This window comes from Eutrigla gurnardus (assembly GCF_963514095.1).
Source record: "Eutrigla gurnardus genome assembly, chromosome: 20".
In the NCBI taxonomy this organism is placed as follows: Eukaryota; Metazoa; Chordata; class Actinopteri; order Perciformes; family Triglidae; genus Eutrigla; species Eutrigla gurnardus.
The window spans coordinates 2,333,518-2,352,660 of record NC_139931.1 but is presented as its reverse complement, the minus strand read 5'-3'; the positions used below and the strand labels follow the sequence as shown (position 1 = coordinate 2,352,660).

At 46.1% G+C, this 19,143-nt stretch overlaps 4 protein-coding genes across 8 annotated transcripts in view; 2 read left to right on the top strand and 2 right to left on the bottom strand.

Annotated features, from left to right (window-relative positions):
* The window catches only part of jmjd8 (jumonji domain containing 8), a 160,224-nt gene extending 145,538 nt beyond the window's left edge, over positions 1–14,686 (top strand). Inside the window, exons 2-10 of the mRNA XM_084037859.1 lie at positions 10,880–11,038; positions 11,487–11,582; positions 12,153–12,201; positions 12,526–12,622; positions 12,717–12,785; positions 13,005–13,124; positions 13,212–13,279; positions 13,540–13,674; positions 13,767–14,686. Coding sequence (XP_083893985.1) covers positions 10,950–11,038; positions 11,487–11,582; positions 12,153–12,201; positions 12,526–12,622; positions 12,717–12,785; positions 13,005–13,124; positions 13,212–13,279; positions 13,540–13,674; positions 13,767–13,847 — 804 coding nt within the window. The 5' untranslated portion in view covers positions 10,880–10,949 and the 3' untranslated portion in view covers positions 13,848–14,686. The remainder of the gene's footprint in view (positions 1–10,879; positions 11,039–11,486; positions 11,583–12,152; positions 12,202–12,525; positions 12,623–12,716; positions 12,786–13,004; positions 13,125–13,211; positions 13,280–13,539; positions 13,675–13,766) is intronic.
* Positions 108–2,908, bottom strand: LOC311030671 (heat shock 70 kDa protein 1). Its single transcript, XM_084036576.1, has 2 exons — positions 2,767–2,908; positions 108–2,171 (listed from the first exon to the last, which is right to left on the bottom strand). The coding sequence occupies exon 2, from the start codon at positions 2,150–2,152 to the stop codon at positions 227–229; it is 1,926 nt and encodes a 641-aa protein (XP_083892702.1). The 5' UTR covers positions 2,153–2,171; positions 2,767–2,908; the 3' UTR covers positions 108–226.
* Positions 3,879–10,000, top strand: LOC311031523 (trypsin II-P29-like). Its single transcript, XM_084037854.1, has 6 exons — positions 3,879–3,998; positions 5,972–5,992; positions 6,327–6,489; positions 7,079–7,347; positions 8,008–8,147; positions 9,264–10,000. Exons 1-6 carry the CDS (start codon positions 3,920–3,922, stop codon positions 9,543–9,545), a joined length of 954 nt encoding a protein of 317 aa, XP_083893980.1. The 5' UTR covers positions 3,879–3,919; the 3' UTR covers positions 9,546–10,000.
* Positions 14,130–19,085, bottom strand: LOC311031520 (E3 ubiquitin-protein ligase CHIP-like). 5 transcript variants are annotated; one of them, XM_084037848.1, is made up of 8 exons: positions 18,960–19,085; positions 17,971–18,178; positions 16,371–16,611; positions 16,027–16,288; positions 15,905–15,986; positions 15,544–15,600; positions 15,341–15,457; positions 14,130–15,085 (listed from the first exon to the last, which is right to left on the bottom strand). In XM_084037848.1, the coding sequence occupies exons 2-8, from the start codon at positions 18,088–18,090 to the stop codon at positions 14,960–14,962; spliced, it is 1,005 nt and encodes a 334-aa protein (XP_083893974.1). In that variant the 5' UTR covers positions 18,091–18,178; positions 18,960–19,085; the 3' UTR covers positions 14,130–14,959. The 5 variants fall into 5 exon arrangements, 4 of the variants coding, with proteins under 4 accessions (XP_083893974.1, XP_083893976.1, XP_083893975.1 ...); XM_084037850.1 differs by having other exon boundaries at positions 15,905–15,982; positions 16,119–16,288; XM_084037849.1 differs by having other exon boundaries at positions 16,371–16,569.
* Positions 19,086–19,143: the final 58 nt, after the last annotated feature.

Here is a 19,143-nt window from a genome sequence, read left to right as displayed (position 1 = left end):
ATTTTGTAATTTTTTTATTCAATATCTAGTTAATTAAATAATAATAAATGAATGAAGCTAAAAACCATTGAAGTAATATTTACATCTCATCTTTATTGCAAAGTCCAGCCAGGCAGAAATTAAATACATGAAGTTTCAACAGTAAAACACAGTGATGAGATTTATATAAAACATGAGATATAAAGTGAGAGTTGTATTTCAAACAGAGTCCACATAAAGGGCCGTCTCAGTCCACCTCCTCAATGGTGGGCCCCTGGGAGCCGGCTGCTCTCCCTGCCTGCTCCCCACAGCTGCCTGCAGGCCTCCCTCCCTGGTGCAGACTGCTGAGGACGGGGCTGCACACCTTCTCCAGCTCCTCGTGCTTGTGTCGGTACTCGTCCTTCTCGGCCAGCTGGTTGTTCTCCAGCCAGCAGATGACCTCGTCACACTTCTCCATCAGCTTCTTCCTGTCCTCCTCGCTCAGCTTGTCCTTCAGCGTCTCGTCCTGCACGCTGCTCTTCACGGTGAAGGCGTACGACTCCAGCGAGTTCTTGGCGGAGACCTTCTCCCTCTGGAGGTCGTCCTCGGCTTTGTACTGGTCGGCATCCTGCACCATCCTCTCGATCTCCTCCTTGCTCAGCCGGCCCTTGTCGTTGGTGATGGTGATCTTGTTCTCTTTGCCGGTGCTCTTGTCCACCGCCGACACGTTCAAGATGCCGTTGGCGTCCACGTCGAAGGTGACCTCAATCTGCGGGACGCCTCGTGGAGCGGGCGGGATCCCTGTCAGGTCAAACTTGCCCAGCAGGTTGTTGTCCTTGGTCATGGCTCTCTCCCCCTCGTAGACCTGGATGAGGACCCCCGGCTGGTTGTCGGCGTAAGTGCTGAACACCTGGGTCTGCTTGGTGGGGATGGTGGTGTTGCGTTTGATGAGCGATGTCATGACTCCTCCAGCCGTCTCGATGCCCAGGGACAGAGGCGCTACGTCCAGCAGCAGCAGGTCCTGAACGTTGGCCGAGGTGTCGCCGGTGAGAATGGCGGCCTGGACGGCGGCGCCGTAAGCCACTGCCTCGTCCGGGTTGATGCTCTTGTTCAGCTCCCTTCCGTTAAACAAGTCCTGCAGGAGCTTCTGGACTTTGGGGATGCGGGTGGAGCCTCCGACCAGGACGATGTCGTGGATCTGCGACTTGTCCATCTTGGCGTCCCTCAGGGCTTTCTCCACGGGCTCCAACGTTCCCCTGAACAGGTCGGAGCACAGCTCCTCGAAGCGAGCCCTGGTGATGGAGGTGTAGAAGTCGATGCCCTCAAACAGAGAGTCGATCTCGATGCTGGCCTGGGAGCTGGAGGACAGCGTCCTCTTGGCCCGCTCACACGCCGTGCGCAGCCTCCTCAAGGCTCTCTTGTTCTGGCTGATGTCCTTCTTGTGTTTCCTCTTGAACTCCTCCATGAAGTGGTTGACCATGCGGTTGTCGAAGTCCTCCCCGCCCAGGTGAGTGTCTCCGGCCGTGGCTTTGACCTCAAAGATGCCGTCTTCTATGGTGAGGATGGACACGTCGAAGGTGCCTCCGCCGAGGTCAAAGATCAGGACGTTGCGTTCTCCCGACTTGCCTTTGTCCAGACCGTACGCGATGGCGGCCGCCGTCGGCTCGTTGATGATCCTCAGGACGTTCAGTCCCGCGATGACGCCTGCGTCTTTGGTCGCCTGCCGCTGGGAGTCGTTGAAGTACGCGGGGACCGTGACGACCGCGTTGGACACCTTTTGGCCGAGGTAGGCCTCGGCGATCTCCCGCATCTTCACCAGGACCATGGAGGAGATCTCCTCGGGGTAGAAGGCCTTGTTCTCCCCTTTGTGTTCCACTTGAACTCTGGGCTTCCCTCCGTCTCCGATCACCCTGAAGGGCCAGTGCTTCATGTCTGCCTGCACCACCGGGTCATCGATCTTTCGTCCAATCAGTCTCTTGGCATCAAACACAGTGTTGCTGGGGTTCAGAGCCACCTGGTTCTTGGCCGCGTCCCCGATGAGCCTCTCCGTGTCGGTGAACGCCACGTAGCTGGGCGTGGTCCTGTTGCCCTGGTCGTTGGCGATGATTTCTACTTTGCCATGCTGGAAAACGCCCACGCAGGAGTAGGTGGTGCCCAGGTCGATGCCGATCGCTATGCCTTTAGCTGCAGACATCTTGGTCCTTAATGCCGTCCTGAAGACGCAGAGACAGAAATCAGAAACGTTAATACCCGCAATATTAATACATTATGAAAGAATTCTGCCAATCCTATAATAATGTAAGACCTAGTTAATAGAATTGATGTCTGTATCACTGAAAATATTTACATTTACTTAAATGTTATGGCATTGGGTAATCATTCCAATGTCATAATTTCCCTAAGATATTAATAATTGTGTATAAATAAGTCCAGATAAGTTTGACTAAAACAATTCAGACTAAATTTGTTCTACAGACGGAAAAAACACTTCGTAGCGGTATTTAATACACTATGCAAGTCGAACCGTGTGCATTAACCGCGGCCTTAAATTGACAATTTTTCTAAAGGAGTTTGGCGAGACGTTAATTCACTATAAGGGAAAACTCCCCGTAGCTGCTTTTAATCCAACGACTGTTGTTTCTATAAATCACACATCGATTAACATGTTTAGCTTAAATTAACAAATAACTGCCCTTACTTTGACACTTTGAAACCCTAAAATGGACTGTTTTTCTGAGGGGGTCTGGTGAGACACTGTGATAAAAACTCCCCGTTGGTTAGTTGTATTTATTAAGGAAGCGTACTTACGGTCAATAAACGATGAAAGTGTAGAGAGAAGAGAAGAGAAGAGGAGGAGGCTTCTGTTCCGGTCTTCCGTCGTTCGGTTCCTCTCGCCGGGCTCTTGTGGTCTCGATGCCGGTAACTTCACCCATCGTTGTGTTTTATATTTTCCTCCGCTGCCTTCTGGTCACTTCTCGAGCGTTCGCTTGCTTTCGTCCAATCACTGAGCTCGGCGCTGGTGGTGACGCGATGACGTAAGCCCGGAAGCACGTCCTCAGAACTTTCCACAAGCTTCTGGTCGCAGCGAGAAAGTCATACGCTTTAAATACTCCTAATCTTCCACATAAATGTACAATCCGTGCTTTGATTAATGTTAATTCAACGCCGAAGTTTTAAGAAGAGCTTTATTATGCTTTATCCACATTTATTACGTGTTTCAAAAGACCACATTTATCAGTCGACCAAAAATAACCTTGAATTGAGAGTTTTCTGGGTGGATTATTGAGGTTTGTTTGTTTTCGTTTGGGAAAACACTCAAAAGCAGCGATTGAATGAATTGATCAGATATACACAGGCTGAACAAAATAAAATCTATGATCACGTTTCATATTTCTACCAGAACGACACCAAACAAAGACATCACACTGTGGACCGGACCCCCATCAGACTGTGAACTGTGGATAGGGCCCCCAGTAGACTATGGATGGGGCACCATCAGACTGTGTACAGGGCCCCATCAGACTTTGGACTGTGGACAGGGCCCCCAGTAGACAATGGATGGGGCCCCCCATCAGATTATGGAAGGCCCCCATCAGACTGTGGCCAGGGCCCCCAGTAGACTGTGTACAGGGCCCCATCAGACTGTGGACAGGGCCCCCAGTAGACTGTTTACAGGGCCCCCATCAGATTATGGAAGGCCCCCATCAGACTGTGTACAGGGCCCCATCAGACTGTGGACAGGGCCCCAGTAGACTGTGTACAGGGCCCCCATCAGACTGTGGACAGGGCCCCATCAGACTGTGGACAGGGCCCCCAGTAGACTGTGTACAGGGCCCCCATCAGACTGTGTACGGGGCCCTGCTGAGTGTGCCGCTATTTGAGGAGAAGGGTGTGTGCGGTATGCAAAGTGTCGCCGCTGACAGAAGCCCCGCCCCACCTCGGCCTGCTCAGCTGCTCCTTGATGACAGCATGCATTCACACGTCTGACATCATGGAGGGGAAGCTGTTGGATCTGATGCTCCTGCTCCTCGCGGCGACAGGTGAGTGTTTATCACTAATCTCATTCACGAGGAAGGAAATACTCAGGGAACGTTTGACACCGATCAGAATGTGAGTCGATGTTTTTACTGGAGCTTTTCCCGCCTGATATAGTAGAATATAAGATAATAATATAATATATTATCTAATCTAATATATTATATAACATAATATATTATAGTAGATTCATGACATAAGAGGAACCCGCTGGTTAACCTGACTGTGATCGTTGTAACATGTGAAACTGTCTTAAAGGGAGGTGAGACAGGAACTAATTCAGTCGCATGTAGAAAATGTCAACATGAAAATCCAGATGAGCCAGTTTTCCTGTTGTTGTGCAATTACAGCGACATCTGTCTCTCTGTCGCTCTCTCTCTCTCTCTCTCACTTCAATTTAATCGGGCTTTATTTGCATGGAAGTATAACAACTAACAGTAAATGGTCCTTCAGATCAGAATGCTCTTTGGATGCCGTGTCAGTGTTCAAAGTTAACTTCCATTTTCACAGGAAGTCAGGTATAGCAGAAGAGCCCGCCCTACCCAGACTCACATGGGGGGCCACAATGGAGTGTCGGATCAGTTTAGGCCAGTCGGGTCCCAACCTCAGGGGGGTTCATGGTCCTCCAAAGGGTCCCCCCAGATCAATCTCAAGTTGAAACTCTGCTTCAAGAATCTGTTTCCATGGTAACCAGTAGACTCAAAGTCACGTTCTTCATCACACAATGATCTCCTAACCTACCAGACTTGTTTGGCCGTCAGTGGAGCGACACAGTAAAACTGTTGAGTCAGCGTTTTGTTAAGTTTAAAGCCATGAATGGCGACCTCACCCTGCAGATAACAAACAAACAAACCCTTATAAAAGACAGTCTCAGGTATGTGGTCCGACGTCCCAGGTACAAGGGTCACGTACCGTCCACATACTGTCATTGTTCTGCAGGGTTGGGCAACCAAAGGCAGGTTGCCGTCCCTCTCCCTTCACAGACGACCAACTGTGTTCACAGGCGTTGATCATATCAATACATTCATATGTTAATGTATATTAATTTATATATTTTCAAGTTTCAAGTTTATTTAGTCATGTGCAAAATAGAGTACAGTGTACCATAAAGTGCAATGAAATGCTCTCTCAGTCCCAAAAAAATAGCTAGATAGTAAACATTTGCCATATCAGCTGGAATAATAAGACAATAATAATGTATATTAATATATTAATGTATATTAAAGTATTAGTACAGAGCTCTTCAATGTTTTCAGACCAAGGACCCCCAATGCCTATAGAGACACAGTGGAGGGACCCACAAGGCCCATAGAGACCCGGTGGAGGGACCCCCAAGGCCCATAGAGACCCGGTGGAGGGACCCCCAAGGCCTATAGAGACCCGGTGGAGGGACCCCCTATTACACATCATATAATGTTCCTTATTTAACAATAATAATGTGTAGTGCAGCCTATAGTGCCCTACGTATAACAGTACTTTGTAATGATGGATGGATACAGTACTAAGACATTAAAATAATAATTGTTGACAGATTCAGATTTTAATTCTATTTTTTCATTTCTACATCACAACAAACAGGAAGACCCACTAGGGGTCCCGGACCCCCTGTTGAAGATCCCTGCATTAATACATTGACATAAATCCCCAACAAGCTAAATCTGAAGCTAACTAAGCTAGGTACTACGTCACCAACACGGCCGTTAGCCTGTCCTAGCTAGGCAGCGAGCTAACTATGCTAGGTACGTGAGGGTGAGCAGGCTGGCTGGGTGGGTTTAGGTTTCTTCGCGGGCACCTCTTGTCACCGACTGGTACTCAGTAGGTGAGTACCAGAGATGCTCTGGTGGTCTGTAGAGTCCTGCTGACCCTGGACCCTGAACGTCAGGGTTTTTCTCATGATGCTGACTCATGGTTCTCGTGATGCTGACTCATCGTTTCCCAGAAAGTAACTGACAGTCTTCTTCTTTGTGTCTCCCAACAGGAAGCAGCGCTCAGTCAGATGGTGAGTTCTTCTGGTTTTTTGGTTTATTAATTTAATTTAAACAAACCGAGACCTCAACGGGAACTCCGTCTGTCTAGTCTGAAAACTCAATAACAATAAAGAAAACAAAGTATTTAATTTGAATAATAATGTATTTCCTGTCTGCGTAGACTAACTACGATAGTGTTTCTACGAACAGAGCTATGCTAGCAGTTTCCCCCCGCTTCCAGGCTTTATGCTAAGCTACGCCAATCGCCTCCAGCTCTGTCGTTAACACACCTGAACCTGCTGAGACAGCAGCAAGGCCAAACCTTTAAAACCAGGTCTTGTGATCTCTGACTGTCCCCCCTTTCAGTTTGTGGTCTTGCGCCCCTCAACAACCGGATTGTGGGGGGCCAGGCCGCCGCTGCCGGGACCTGGCCCTGGCAGGCCAGTCTGCACGGCAGCGCGGGCCACTTCTGTGGAGGCTCGCTCATCAACAGCCAGTGGATCCTGACCGCCGCCCACTGCTTCCCCAGGTGAGGGCCTGACTCGGCACTTCAGCTGGAGCCTGACTCAGCACTTTTTCACCTTTTGGACCAGAGCCAGAGAAAGAGAGAGTATTCTTATTGTAACAGAGTACTTGTACTTATTTTCACCATACCAGGGTATTTATACAGTGTGGTATTAATACGTTTAGCGCACCAGGGTACTTGTATGATGAGGTATTAGTACCCTGTCTGTACAGGAGTACCTGTAGAGTGTAGTATTAGTACCCTGCCTGTAACAGAGTACCTGTAGTGTAGTATTAGTACCCTGCCTGTACAAGAGTACCTGTAGAGTGTAGTATTAGTACCCTGCCTGTAACAGAGTACCTGTAGTGTAGTATTAGTATTCTTCCTGTACCAGAGTACTTGTAGAGGGTAATATTAGTACCCTGCCTGCTCCAGAGTACTTGTAGAGTGTAGTTGTAGTACCCTGCCTGTACAAGAGTACCTGTAGAGTGTAGTATTAGTACCCTGCCTGTAACAGAGTACTTGTAGAGTGTAGTATAAGTACTCTGCCTTCTCCAGAGTACTTGTAGAGTGTAGTATTAGAACCCTGCAGTACTAACTCGGTCTCCCTCAGAACCAGTACCTTCGGTCTCATCGTGTATCTGGGCCGGGACACCCAGCAGCTGCTGAACCCTGACGAGATCTCTCGCTCCGTGTCTGAGGTCATCAAGCATCCGGACTACAACGCCGACACCAACGACAACGACATCGCCATGCTGCGTCTGTCGTCGCCCGTCTCCTTCACCAACTACATCCGGCCCGTCTGCCTGGCGGCCTCCGGCAGCGAGTTCGCACCCGGAACCAGCTGCTGGGTCACCGGCTGGGGGACCATCTCATCCGACGGTGAGACCTGGTCCTGGTGTCGTCGGGGGTCCTGGTGTCATCGGGGGTTCTGGTGTTGTGTTTGGAGTACAAATACATCACATTTATACTCTAACACGGATTCAGTTTGTTGTTAAACAGGAACATGTAGTACCTTTTTTATGAAAGTATATTACATATATTAATATTATGTTTTGTTCTGATGACTCAGGAGATTTCTCAACTATGACTCAGCAACCTGTGGTTCTTTAAAACCGGTTGCCCTTCAGGCCACGCCCCCCAGCCAGTGATGTCACAACCAGTGTATCACTCCTCCTGATTGATGAAAAGTAAAACGTCATTGATTTACACTTTGACATCACAGGAACAGTGTTGAACTGTAAAGTTGAAAAGATCTGTGATTTTAACAGTATTTCATCTCAACTTCACCTTTAAAAAACACAAACCGTCTAAGTTGCTAAGCCCCGCCCCTCAAAACCCAGAACGACCAATCATAGCATTGCATCATCCAGCTCTTTTTTCCCAAAAGAATGAGCTCACATCTCTTCAGGTAGAGCACTTTGTGACAGCGTGGGCTCCGTGGTGGTGGAAGGGGGCGGGGCTTAGTAAAGGTCACTGTAGCTTTTACAAACGGGGAAGTTGCTGTTCAGCGAGGATAACATGTCTCTTCTTCTTCTGCAGTTCCTCTGCAATTCCCTCAGAGGCTACAGGAAGTTAACGTCCCCATCGTGTCCAACAGTCAGTGCAACGCCGCCTACGGCTTCATCACCAGCAACATGATCTGTGCCGGTCTGGACGAGGGGGGCAAGGACTCCTGTCAGGTGGGTCACACCCGGCGACGCGTTCAAGTGCTCTCACCGCGTCCACGTCATTCTGACCGCCAACGACCTGCCGTTACTTTAAATATAAATCAACTAATAATACATTATACAAGGTTCCTCCACCTTCTCCAAAGTCAAATTCAAGCACTTTTCAAGCATTTCAAGGTGTATTTCCATGCTTCTCCAGCACCTTCCAGCTGTGGTAAACAGCTCACAGGTTATTATGTCACTTGTTCATCACATTAAATGAGATGTTATTGTCCTCTAAACAACCAACATGATGTTTGGAGACAGCTTTTTACAGAAGGACCACAAATGAAAGGAAAACTAATTCCACTAACAGATCCACAGAAATATAACTATTTTCATCATCTGTTCATCATCAAAAGTCATTTTTCATAAAGAAATGTCAGAAAATGCTGTTTTCAGTCCCTCAAATATGGAGATCTTCTTTCCTCTGTTCTATCATAGATGTCATCACATACAACACACATTTCAAGACCTTTATTCTAAATCCAAGCAAAACCTTGAAAACACCACAATAAAATTCAAGTGTTTTCAAGGATTTGCACCCGTACCAACCCTGAATATATTTAATAAACTTTATAATATGAAATTATTAATAACATTTTACTGTTAAAAAGCTGAAAACTGAGGCGGAAGAAGTATTCAGATCATTTAATTCAGTTAAAGTACTTCAAATAAATAAATGTAGAACAATACTGAGTTTCAAACTGTAGTGGAGTAAAAGTGGAGTACAATCGAAAGTTGTGTACTTGAGTACAACTTTGAAGTACTTGTACTTTACATTTTATGACATTTATCGCTTTTACTACACTAGACTTTGGAACCTCATACCGTAATTCTACTGCATTAATTTTGTTTTGTCCATATTATTGCATAAATACTACAGTTCCCATGATCCTCGGCTGCTGAGAACTTGAATAAATAATAATAAACGTGATTTTATCAGGTTTTAATGCTCTGAAGGTGTAAAGTAACTGAAGAAGTACAACATCTACGTCTGAGATGTAGTTGAAGTACAAGTACCTCAGAGTTGTAGTATCTGGCTGTACTCTTGGTTTCTATGGTGACTGACCGCTGTGTTGCGTTCAGGGGGACTCCGGCGGCCCGTTGGTGGATAAAATAAACGGCTCCAGGTGGGTCCTGGCCGGAGTGGTGAGCTTCGGAAAAGGCTGCGCCGAGGCGGGCTTCCCTGGAGTCTACGCCCGGGTCTCCCGGTACCAGTCCTGGATCTCCAGCCAGACCAGCGGGGACCAGCCGGGCTTCGTGGCGGAGGACGGGTCCACGTCTGGAGGGGCTCGTCTGGTGTCCCTCTGGGCCCCTCTGGTGCTGGCCCTCCTGCCCGTCCCCTTCTCCCTCTACGTGCTCTGCTAGGAGTCCGAGGCCCTGCAGCACTGCCTTCGAGATCCAGTCGTCCTGGAAACAAGCTGCTCGCCAACGGAGAGACATCAGAACACAAGAAAATGACACTTGATGAATCTGATCAGTTCCTCCATTAATCAATAAATAAATTGAAGTTATTACTGCAGACTAAATACGATCAAATACGCAGATGATAATCTGTTTTTTTACTCGTTTTATTTCTGTAAATCAGAGTTTTCTTCCGTGATGAAGGTGAAGACGCGTTCACGTGTTTTATCCACATAATTACCTCTTTATTCTAGTAATTAGTCATTTTATTAATGTCTCGTTGCTTTTGTGCTCCGAACAGTTTGACTTGTTCTTTTTCCGATAGATGAAGTATATTAATTATATTTTTGAAACATGTAGAAATAACTTTCACCGGCTCGTCTTCATTGATTGTAATAAAAGAGTTTTTCACATTTGGAGGATTTCATTTTTTTATTTCCTGTGAAGCAAAAGTAAAAGTACTAATACTACACTTTGAAAATACATCAATACAAGTAAAAGTACCTGCGTTGGAAATGTCACCTAATTAAACATTTACTCAAGTGCTGAACTTTAGTACAATTCTGAGATACTTGTACTTTCCTTGAGTGTTTTCCATTTTTCTATTTGCTAGTTTTCGGAGAGAAGTACTTTAATTTAACAGCTATTACTTATATTAAAAAAATACAATTAGATCTACATAATCAGAAATACATTAATGAATATATGTGTACATGATACTGAATTTCTGACTCTGTGTACTTTTACCTAATATTTTGTGTAATATAGTACCATTGTCAGAGTATTGTTACTTTTACTTAAGTAAAACAAACCAATACTTCCTCCACCAGTAGTATACATTATACAAATATAGTCACCGTGTTATAATAGTGCATAGTTCATACTGTATTATGATTTAAGTACACGTAGTAATAAAAGTACAACAAACATTCCAAAACTGAAAATAATAATAAAATAATTCAATTATCATAATTATTATTATTAAAATGGGAAACAAATGTTCACATTTCTGAAGCTAAAACCACAAAATGTTTTCATATAAAAAAAGGTTGATCATTAGTTTTTTTTTAATGAATAATTTAAGTTCAACTCCTCATTTATGACGTCATTAAAGACGTCCGGTGGACGTCGTGCAGTAAACAAGTCCAACATGTACCTCTGAGGTGTAGTGGAGGAGAAGTTTAAAGTGGCAGAAGATGGAAATACTACATATTTGTACTGAGGGGGGAATTCCCAGGGAACGTGAACGCAGCACGCCGTCAGGTTAATGTGGTGGTTTGTGATTTGCTCCCGGACAGGAAGCGAGGAAACGTTTGATTCTGGATGAGTTCTGTTTCTAAAGGCAGGTTTCTGTGGATGGAGGTTTGAATGGAAGTGAATAAGGCGGCTGTTTTAACCGTCCTGATATGTTTCATCGGCCTGGAGGCGGCGGAGCCGTCGGGGGACGGAGGCGGCTGGTGAGTCCACGGACCCGGGGAAACTTACTGTTTGTATTTTTTTTTATGTCATCGTCAATGACTGCAGACCAGTTAAACCCTCATACCTACCACCCTCAGCTTCACACCAAACTCCGTGTACATTCTGCCGTTTTAACGTCATCCCCGTCAAACGCGGAGCCGCTTCGGAGACGTGGATGGGACGAGATTTAAATCATTTTAAGGCATTAGAATGAGAATAAACGGCATTAGAATGTGACCGAAATATTCGTGACAACCACTCAAGTGACGTGACAAAAGGTTAAATTACTTAAATGAAACTAAACGTGTCTTATCATGGCTTTAATCTAAAATAAACCAAAAGTTGAACGAGGTTCTGTATGGGTTTCATTGCTAGTGTTCTCCATTCATCCATCACTGTGTGTGAACATGTGAAACGTGTGTTTTCTCTCCTAATGTCTGTGTTCAGGTCATCAGACTCAGACTTCAGACTGGAGGATGAAGGTGTTTGTAACATCGATGTGTTGGACAGCTCGTCACTCTCACATCAGCAGTTCCTTGAAAGGTAGGCATAAAAACACACACAAACATAGAAACACACAAACATAGAAACACACTTAAACATAAAAACACACTTAAACATAGAAACACACAAACATAGAAACACTCTTAAACTTAGAGACACATTAACATATAAACACACACAAACATAGAAACACACAAACATAAAAACACATTAACATATAAATACACAAACATATAAACACACGTAAACATAGAAACACACAACACACAAACATAGAAACACTCATAAACATATAAACACACAAATATAGAAACACATTAACATATAAATACACAAACATAGAAACACTCTTAAACATAGAGACACAAACATAAAAACACATTAACATAGAAATATACAAACATACAAACAATTCAACACATCACATGTCAACCGTTACTTTCCTTTTATCAGGTACATTTGTGTATTTAAGGTCCAAAAGGCTGCAGAACAACAAGTGGTGTTTTCTTCGCTCTTACAGTAGTCTGGCTTTTAGGCTGCTGTCGAGCGAGTATCACCATGACAACCACCCTACACAGTAAAGTGACATTAATGGTCCTATTCCTGCAGATATGCGTCCAGCAGACCGGTGATCCTGCGAGGTCTGACCGACAACACGGTGCGTTTTTTAAACTCGTCATCACCCATGATGCATCATTGTTAGTCACGTCGTTGCATTTGTATTCAAATGTGTTAAAAATGGTTTGTATCGATTCAAATTCAGAGTAAACGTGGAAAAATAAAGAGGGATAAATAAAAGAACAGATTAGTAAAAAAAGATAAATTGGAACTATAAAGACAAATAAAAAAATGTAACAAAAAAACCTTCCCTTATTTCCACATTTGTATGTACTTATGTTCTTTTATTTCTTTAATCTTCTTTAGTAAACGTACTCGTTTTGCAGAATAAGTAAAGATCCTTCTGGACCTGTCTGTCTCTCAGAGGTTCAGGTCTCTCTGCTCCAAGTCCAGACTCCTGGGGGATTATGGCGAGCAGAGGGTTCGGCTCAGCACGGCCAACACACACTCTTACAGGAAAGGTACGCCCCCCCCAACCCCACACACACACACACACACACACACACGTTCATCCACCCGCGTTTAAACTCTCACCTGCCTTGTCTTTGTCCCCAGTGGATGTCCCTCTGCAGGAGTACGTGGACGACTTCCTGAGGCCGCAGGCTGCAGACGCCCTCGGCAGCGGTGAGTTCAACACGCCGAGTTTTAGACTTCCTGTTGGCGTCTCAGCTGATTGGTTCGTCTGTGTACGTGTGTGTGTGTGTGTGTTTGTGTGTACATGTGTGTGTGTGTGTGTGTGTGTGTGTGTGTTTGTGTGTACATGTGTGTGTGTGTGTGTGTGTGTGTGTACATGTGTGTGTGTACATGTGTGTGTTTGTGTGTACATGTGTGTGTGTTCCACAGAGACTCTGTATTTCTTCGGAGACAACAACTTCACTGAATGGCGTCGGCTGTTTGATCTCTACGAGTCTCCGCCGTACGTCCTCCCGCAGACGAGCGCCGCGCTCAGCTTCGGCATCGCAGGTCTGTTCGCTCGCCCTCCTCTCTCTCTCTCTCAGTGATGACATCACAGAGATGAGTCACAGTCATAGATCCTGGTCTTGTGTGCAGGTCCTGGGACGGGGGTCCCCTTCCACTGGCACGGACCCGGGTACTCCGAGGTGGTCTACGGCCGGAAGGTGAACACAGCTTCTCTCCTTCATCACTAACTGGTCTCCTCTGATCCTCCATCATTTACTGGTCTCCTCTGATCCTCCCATCACTAACTGGTCTCCACTGATCTTGGTCTCCTCTAAACCTCCATCACTAACTGGTCTCCTCTGATCCTGGTCTCCTCTGATCCTCCATCATTTACTGGTCTCCTCTGATCCTGGTCTCCTCTGATCCTCCCATCACTAACTGGTCTCCTCTGATCCTGGTCTCCTCTGATCCTCCTCAGCGCTGGTTCCTGTACCCACCGGACCAGGAGCCCCACTTCCACCCGAACCGCTCCACCCTGTCCTGGGTGACGGAGACGTACCCCAACCTGCCGGAGGGCGAGGCCCCGCTGGAGTGCACCATCAGACCCGGAGAGGTAAAGGCGGGTCTTTAGACAGGAAGTGGAGCGTAAAAGTTCTAAACCAATCAGGGCAGAGATCTTTAAAACTCATTTGGTTTCTCCATCAGGTGCTGTTCTTCCCCGACCGCTGGTGGCACGCCACCCTCAACCTGGAGACCAGCGTCTTCATCTCCACCTTCCTGGGCTGAGCTTCACCTCCACCCTCCTCTTCATCTCCACCTTCCTGGGCTGAGCTCCACCTCCACACTCCTCTTCATCTCCACCTTCCTGGGCTGAGCTTCACCTCCACCCCCCTCTTCATCTCCACCTTCCTGGGCTGAGCTCCACCTCCACCCTCCTCTTCATCTCCATCCTGGAACACCAACGTTGAACCTCATTAACATCACGATCGATCACACATTTGAGTCCGGAGACCAAAAACTAAACTCCGGATTGTTTTCTCTAAAAGGAGTCTGAATGTGGAGACGTAGAAATCCTGAAACATTTTATTTCATCTCAACATTTTCACAACACGTCTGATTGTTCAGAGATCTGCCGATTAATCCAACCGACATCTGGAATAAAAGAAGAAACCTCAGAAGATAATCTGATAGTAATTCAAACAGAAACATTTAAATAAACATCTAATCTACAAACGAGCTGCATCAACGACGACGAGGAGAGAAATAACTAACGTCATGTTCACGTTTACGGATTCATACAAACACTCTCAGCTGCAACGCTACAATCTCCCACCTTTTAGTTTGCCAGCAAACGCAACGCATGGAATCTGATTACTTTAACCGAGTGATCTGATTGTAGTCGGCAGTTGGTTCACTACGTTTCCTGATAATCAAGACGACTCACAGAGATACGGGAGGAACAACGGTCCCTGAACGTCTCATCTCATTAACAGGAACCTGTACTGGTCTAACTGGTCCCTGTAGACCGGAGCCAACTGGACCTGTTTTTCCAGTTCAAATTCAAGACTGTTATGATTATATTACAATATAAAGTATTTAAAATCAATAAAATACTATATTATATACTCTGCACTGAGTACTTCTACTTTTGATACTCAAGTCAAATATCAAATGCGGGACTTTTACATCATACCGGAGTATTCCAGTACTGCAGTACTGCTACTTCGGAGTCAGAATACTTCTCAGTACTGAGGACATTCATGTTGCAGCTCTGACAGACAGCGACCTCTAGTGGCGACTCAGAAAACCTTTACGATTCCTGTGAATCTCTTTGAACCTTCAGTCTGATTGGTTGCTCCGATGTTTCTATGGGAAACAAGGAATCTGATTGGTCGAGGTCAGTAGTCCTCCACCCAGCCGTTCTCCAAAATAAAAGCATCGATGACCTCCTTCATGGCCAGGTTTGGGATGAGCTGATCCTGGGTCAGCGGCGAGCGCATCACCGGGTCAAAATGGCCGACTCGCTGCACGACAACAACAAACCGATGTGAGGTTAAATACATTTACTGAAACAGTGTTTTTTTTTTATTATTCAAATTTTTATTAAAATTGAAATTGGAATACATTATACAGCACAAGATATATACATCATCTTATTTTTCTTAAAAATAAATAATGATAAAAATATATATTTTACTGTGTGGTATTTTACTGTGTTGTACAAGTTCTTGTACTTGTCCCAGAGTATTTTTAGTCGTAGTAGTAGTACCGTTAGTTACCTGCAGGTGCTCCACGATGTCCTTCCTGTCGTACGTGACGCCGCTCGGCGTGATGCACGGCTCCCTCATCAACTCGAAGCTGATCTTTCCACACAGGAAGTCGGGAATCTCTCGCTTCTGTCAAACACACAGCAGAGCGGGGGATCGAACGCCGCTGACATCATCAGCATCGTCAATACACCTGATCGATGACAAACACTGACCTTCCTCTTCTCATCTACTTGACAGAAGAGCTCCTCCATGTCTGACAGGTACTTGTCCTGGAGGGAAAACGATCAATATATCAACTGATGCATGTATAATATATATATATAATAATAATAATAGTATAATAAAAATCCAGCACATCTTCAATCGTTTTATAAACACGGTTTTGTTTACAGACTCACTCTTTACTTCCTTTTCCTAAAGAGATGAAGATAATTATAATGATATAAAATAAAACATTGGATTGGAGGAAGTCTTCTATTCTATAAGAACACAACAAAGCGCCACATTCATTTGGATTCAATAAACTTTATTTCTGTCGCCACGTTTTGATGTTCACGCTGTTTGAGAACCTACGTGTTTGGTGTGGGCGTCGCTGGGATGGCGTCGACCGTCGTCCGAATTGTCTTCCTGTTTCTGTCGGCAGCCCTCCAGCTCTCTGCACACACACACACACACACACACACACACACACACACACACACACACACACACACACACACACACACACACACACACAGTTGGTGACACAGGAAGTAGACAGGTCTGATGGCGACGTGTCGGTCGGGACCTGCCTCTTCTTCTCCGCCAGGATGAGCTTGGTGAGGTAGGCGTGCAGCTCGCTCTCCTGGTGGATCCTCATCTCCTCCATGTTGTTCCAGCGCTTCTTCTTGGCGATGCGCAACGCGCCGGGAATGTCGTCGCCGAAGTTCAGACGCTGCTCCTTCGCCAGGTTGTGAGCTGGACGACGAACAGGAAGCAGCTCGTTAAAAAACAGGACAGAACTTGGTCAGAATCAGATGTGGAAGGAAGAGAGACGGACCTCTCTGCAGGTTGCCGATGGCCTCGTCGTAGCTCTCCGTCTCCAGGTGACACTGACCCATGAAGAAGTAAGCTTTGACCGACTGGCCGTCCAGCTCCAGAGCCCGACGGCAGTCGGCCAGCGCCGCGTCGTACTGCTGCAGCTTCACGTGGCACAGCGCCCTGTTGGTGTAGAACGCCGGCACGGACGGGCTGTTGGCCTGGAACGCCAAAACACCCGTCAGAGCACGACTGGAAACGGACTGAATGCATGAAAGCGATTAGTGGAACGTTTCAACATTCACAGTCAACAACCCATAACAGGAATTAATCATCTGTACTACTATGAATATTAGGGGTCGATACTGATTATTACTCATCGAGGAGACGGATGACAAAAATATATATTTCTTGAGGTGATACCCAAAAGTGTGACGTGAAAGCAGTGCGTGGTGAAAACAGTGCGTGGTGAAAACAGTGCGATGGGAAATCAGTGCAATGTGAAAGCAGTGCGAGGTGAAAGCACTGTGATGTGAAATCAGTGCCAGGTGAAAGCAGTGCGACGTGAAAGCAATGTTATGTGAAAGCAGTGCGAGGTGAAAACAGTGCGATGTGAAAGCAGTGGGAGGTGAAAACAGTGTGATGTGAAAGCAGTGAGGTGAAATCAGTGCGAGGTGAAAACACTGATGTGAAAGCAGTGGGAGGTGAAAACAGTGTGATGTGAAAGCACTGCAGTGAGGTGAAAATAATGCGATGTGAAAGCAGTGGGAGGTGAAAGCAGTGTGATGTGAAAGCAATGTGATGTGAAAGCAGTGCGAGATGAAAACACTGATGTGAAAGCAGTGCGAGGTGAAAGCACTGTGATGTGAAATCAGTGCCAGGTGAAAGCAGTGCGACGTGAAAGCAGTGGGAGGTGAAAACAGTGTGATGTGAAAGCACTGCAGTGAGGTGAAAATAATGCGATGTGAAAGCAGTGGGAGGTGAAAGCAGTGTGATGTGAAAGCAATGTGATGTGAAAGCAGTGCGAGATGAAAACACTGATGTGAAAGCAGTGCGAGGTGAAAGCACTGTGATGTGAAATCAGTGCCAGGTGAAAGCAGTGCGACGTGAAAGCAGTGGGAGGTGAAAACAGTGTGATGTGAAAGCAGTGAGGTGAAATCAGTGCGAGGTGAAAACACTGATGTGAAAGCAGTGAGAGGTGAAAACAGTGTGATGTGAAAGCACTGCAGTGAGGTGAAAATAGTGCGATGTGAAAGCAGTGGGAGGTGAAAGCAGTGTGATGTGAAAGCAATGTGATGTGAAAGCAGTGCGAGATGAAAACACTGATGTGAAAGCAGTGCGAGGTGAAAGCACTGTGATGTGAAATCAGTGCCAGGTGAAAGCAGTGCGACGTGAAAGCAATGTTATGTGAAAGCAGTGCGAGGTGAAAACAGTGCGATGTGAAAGCAGTGGGAGGTGAAAACAGTGTGATGTGAAAGCACTGCAGTGAGGTGAAAATAGTGCGATGTGAAAGCAGTGCGATGTGAAAGCAGTGCGATGTGAAAGCAGTGGGAGGTGAAAACAGTGCGATGTGAAATCAGTGCGATGTGAAAGCAGTGCGTCCCGTGTCCCCCATCACTCACTATGGCTCGGCTGTAGTAGGCGGACGCCTCCAGGTACTTGCGGCCCAGAAAGAGCCGGTTGCCCTGCTCCTTCAGCTCCTGCGCCGACGCCGAGACGCTTTTCTCCGGGCTCTCGGACATCTTGTCCACCAGGCCGGCTGTGCCGCCGGCAGCTGCCCCCTCGCTGTGCTTCCCTATGCTGGCGCTTGGATTCACCGGACCAGGAGACCTGGAACAGACCGTTTCAGAGCTTACATGTGTCGTCTAGATTTGAAGATGAAATAACTACTAAGATTAAAAAATGATTTCTAAAAATGTGCTTGTTACCCACTTTTATTAAGTCATGGAACAAGTCAAGATTTTACCAGAAACAGGAAGTGAAAGACCTCGTTTTAGTTTTTATATTGTCATTGTATTTTTATATTAACATTAATTATTTAGTTTTTGATCTTTCATAACTGATTTGTTTTTTATTGCTTTTCTCATGTGATGAACTTTGGGCAACACGTTTGTATGAATAAATAAATTATGTAAATAAATAATATTTATTCAGGTAAATAAAGGTGCAGGTGGGGGGGGGAAGAGTGTCTCAGGAGGAGGAGGGGCTTTTACCCGTAGAGAGACAGACCGACATGGGGGGTACAGCCTGCACAGGCCGTATATCACGTCATCGTCGCCCCGCAGCGTGTGCGTGATACGGACCGCAAACCCCGCGTGCTTCTGTCTGACCCGAGTTATTTAACGTTAAATCCCCCGGAATCACCGAGGAGTCTGGCTGTCACTGCGCATCACTTCCTTCCTCCACCTGGTTTAGCCGTCAACACGTTTTTGCTTCTCGCTGTTCGTCACCGCGGACACTAAACACTCAACCAAACCGAACCAACACGCTGACATGTTTTATATTTACCTGGTTTCAGTGTCTAAGAACAGCTGCTAACGCGGAGCTAACGTTAGCCTGCCGTCTAGTATTCAACGTTAATCCCGCAGAATTAATAACGTCACACACGTACCTGCGCACGAGCCGTTTCACCACCTTCACCTAGGTGACGGCGTTTTTTAAAAAATACTTAAAAAAAACGTGATGTAGCAAGGTGGCTAACTGCCTAGCTACAAGTTGTCTTGCCAACAGATGTGTTGGTTTTGATCCGTGACGCGAATGACGTCAGCGGCAGACACGCCCAACGTCAACAGGGA

Excerpts from the sequence above, each read along its gene's own strand:
- LOC311030671 (XM_084036576.1), bottom strand. The coding sequence starts at position 2,152 with ATGTCTGCAGCTAAAGGCATAGCGATCGGCATCGACCTGGGCACCACC.
- LOC311031523 (XM_084037854.1), top strand. The coding sequence starts at position 3,920 with ATGACAGCATGCATTCACACGTCTGACATCATGGAGGGGAAGCTGTTG. Across the intron at positions 5,993-6,326 it reads AAGCAGCGCTCAGTCAGATG|TTTGTGGTCTTGCGCCCCTC; the intron begins GTGAGTTCTTCT and ends CCCCCCTTTCAG. Across the intron at positions 6,490-7,078 it reads GCCGCCCACTGCTTCCCCAG|AACCAGTACCTTCGGTCTCA; the intron begins GTGAGGGCCTGA and ends GGTCTCCCTCAG.
- LOC311031520 (XM_084037848.1), bottom strand. The coding sequence starts at position 18,090 with ATGTCCGAGAGCCCGGAGAAAAGCGTCTCGGCGTCGGCGCAGGAGCTG. Across the intron at positions 16,289-16,370 it reads CATCGGCAACCTGCAGAGAG|CTCACAACCTGGCGAAGGAG; the intron begins GTCCGTCTCTCT and ends TTCGTCGTCCAG. Across the intron at positions 15,601-15,904 it reads GCGACGCCCACACCAAACAC|GACAAGTACCTGTCAGACAT; the intron begins GTAGGTTCTCAA and ends TTTTCCCTCCAG.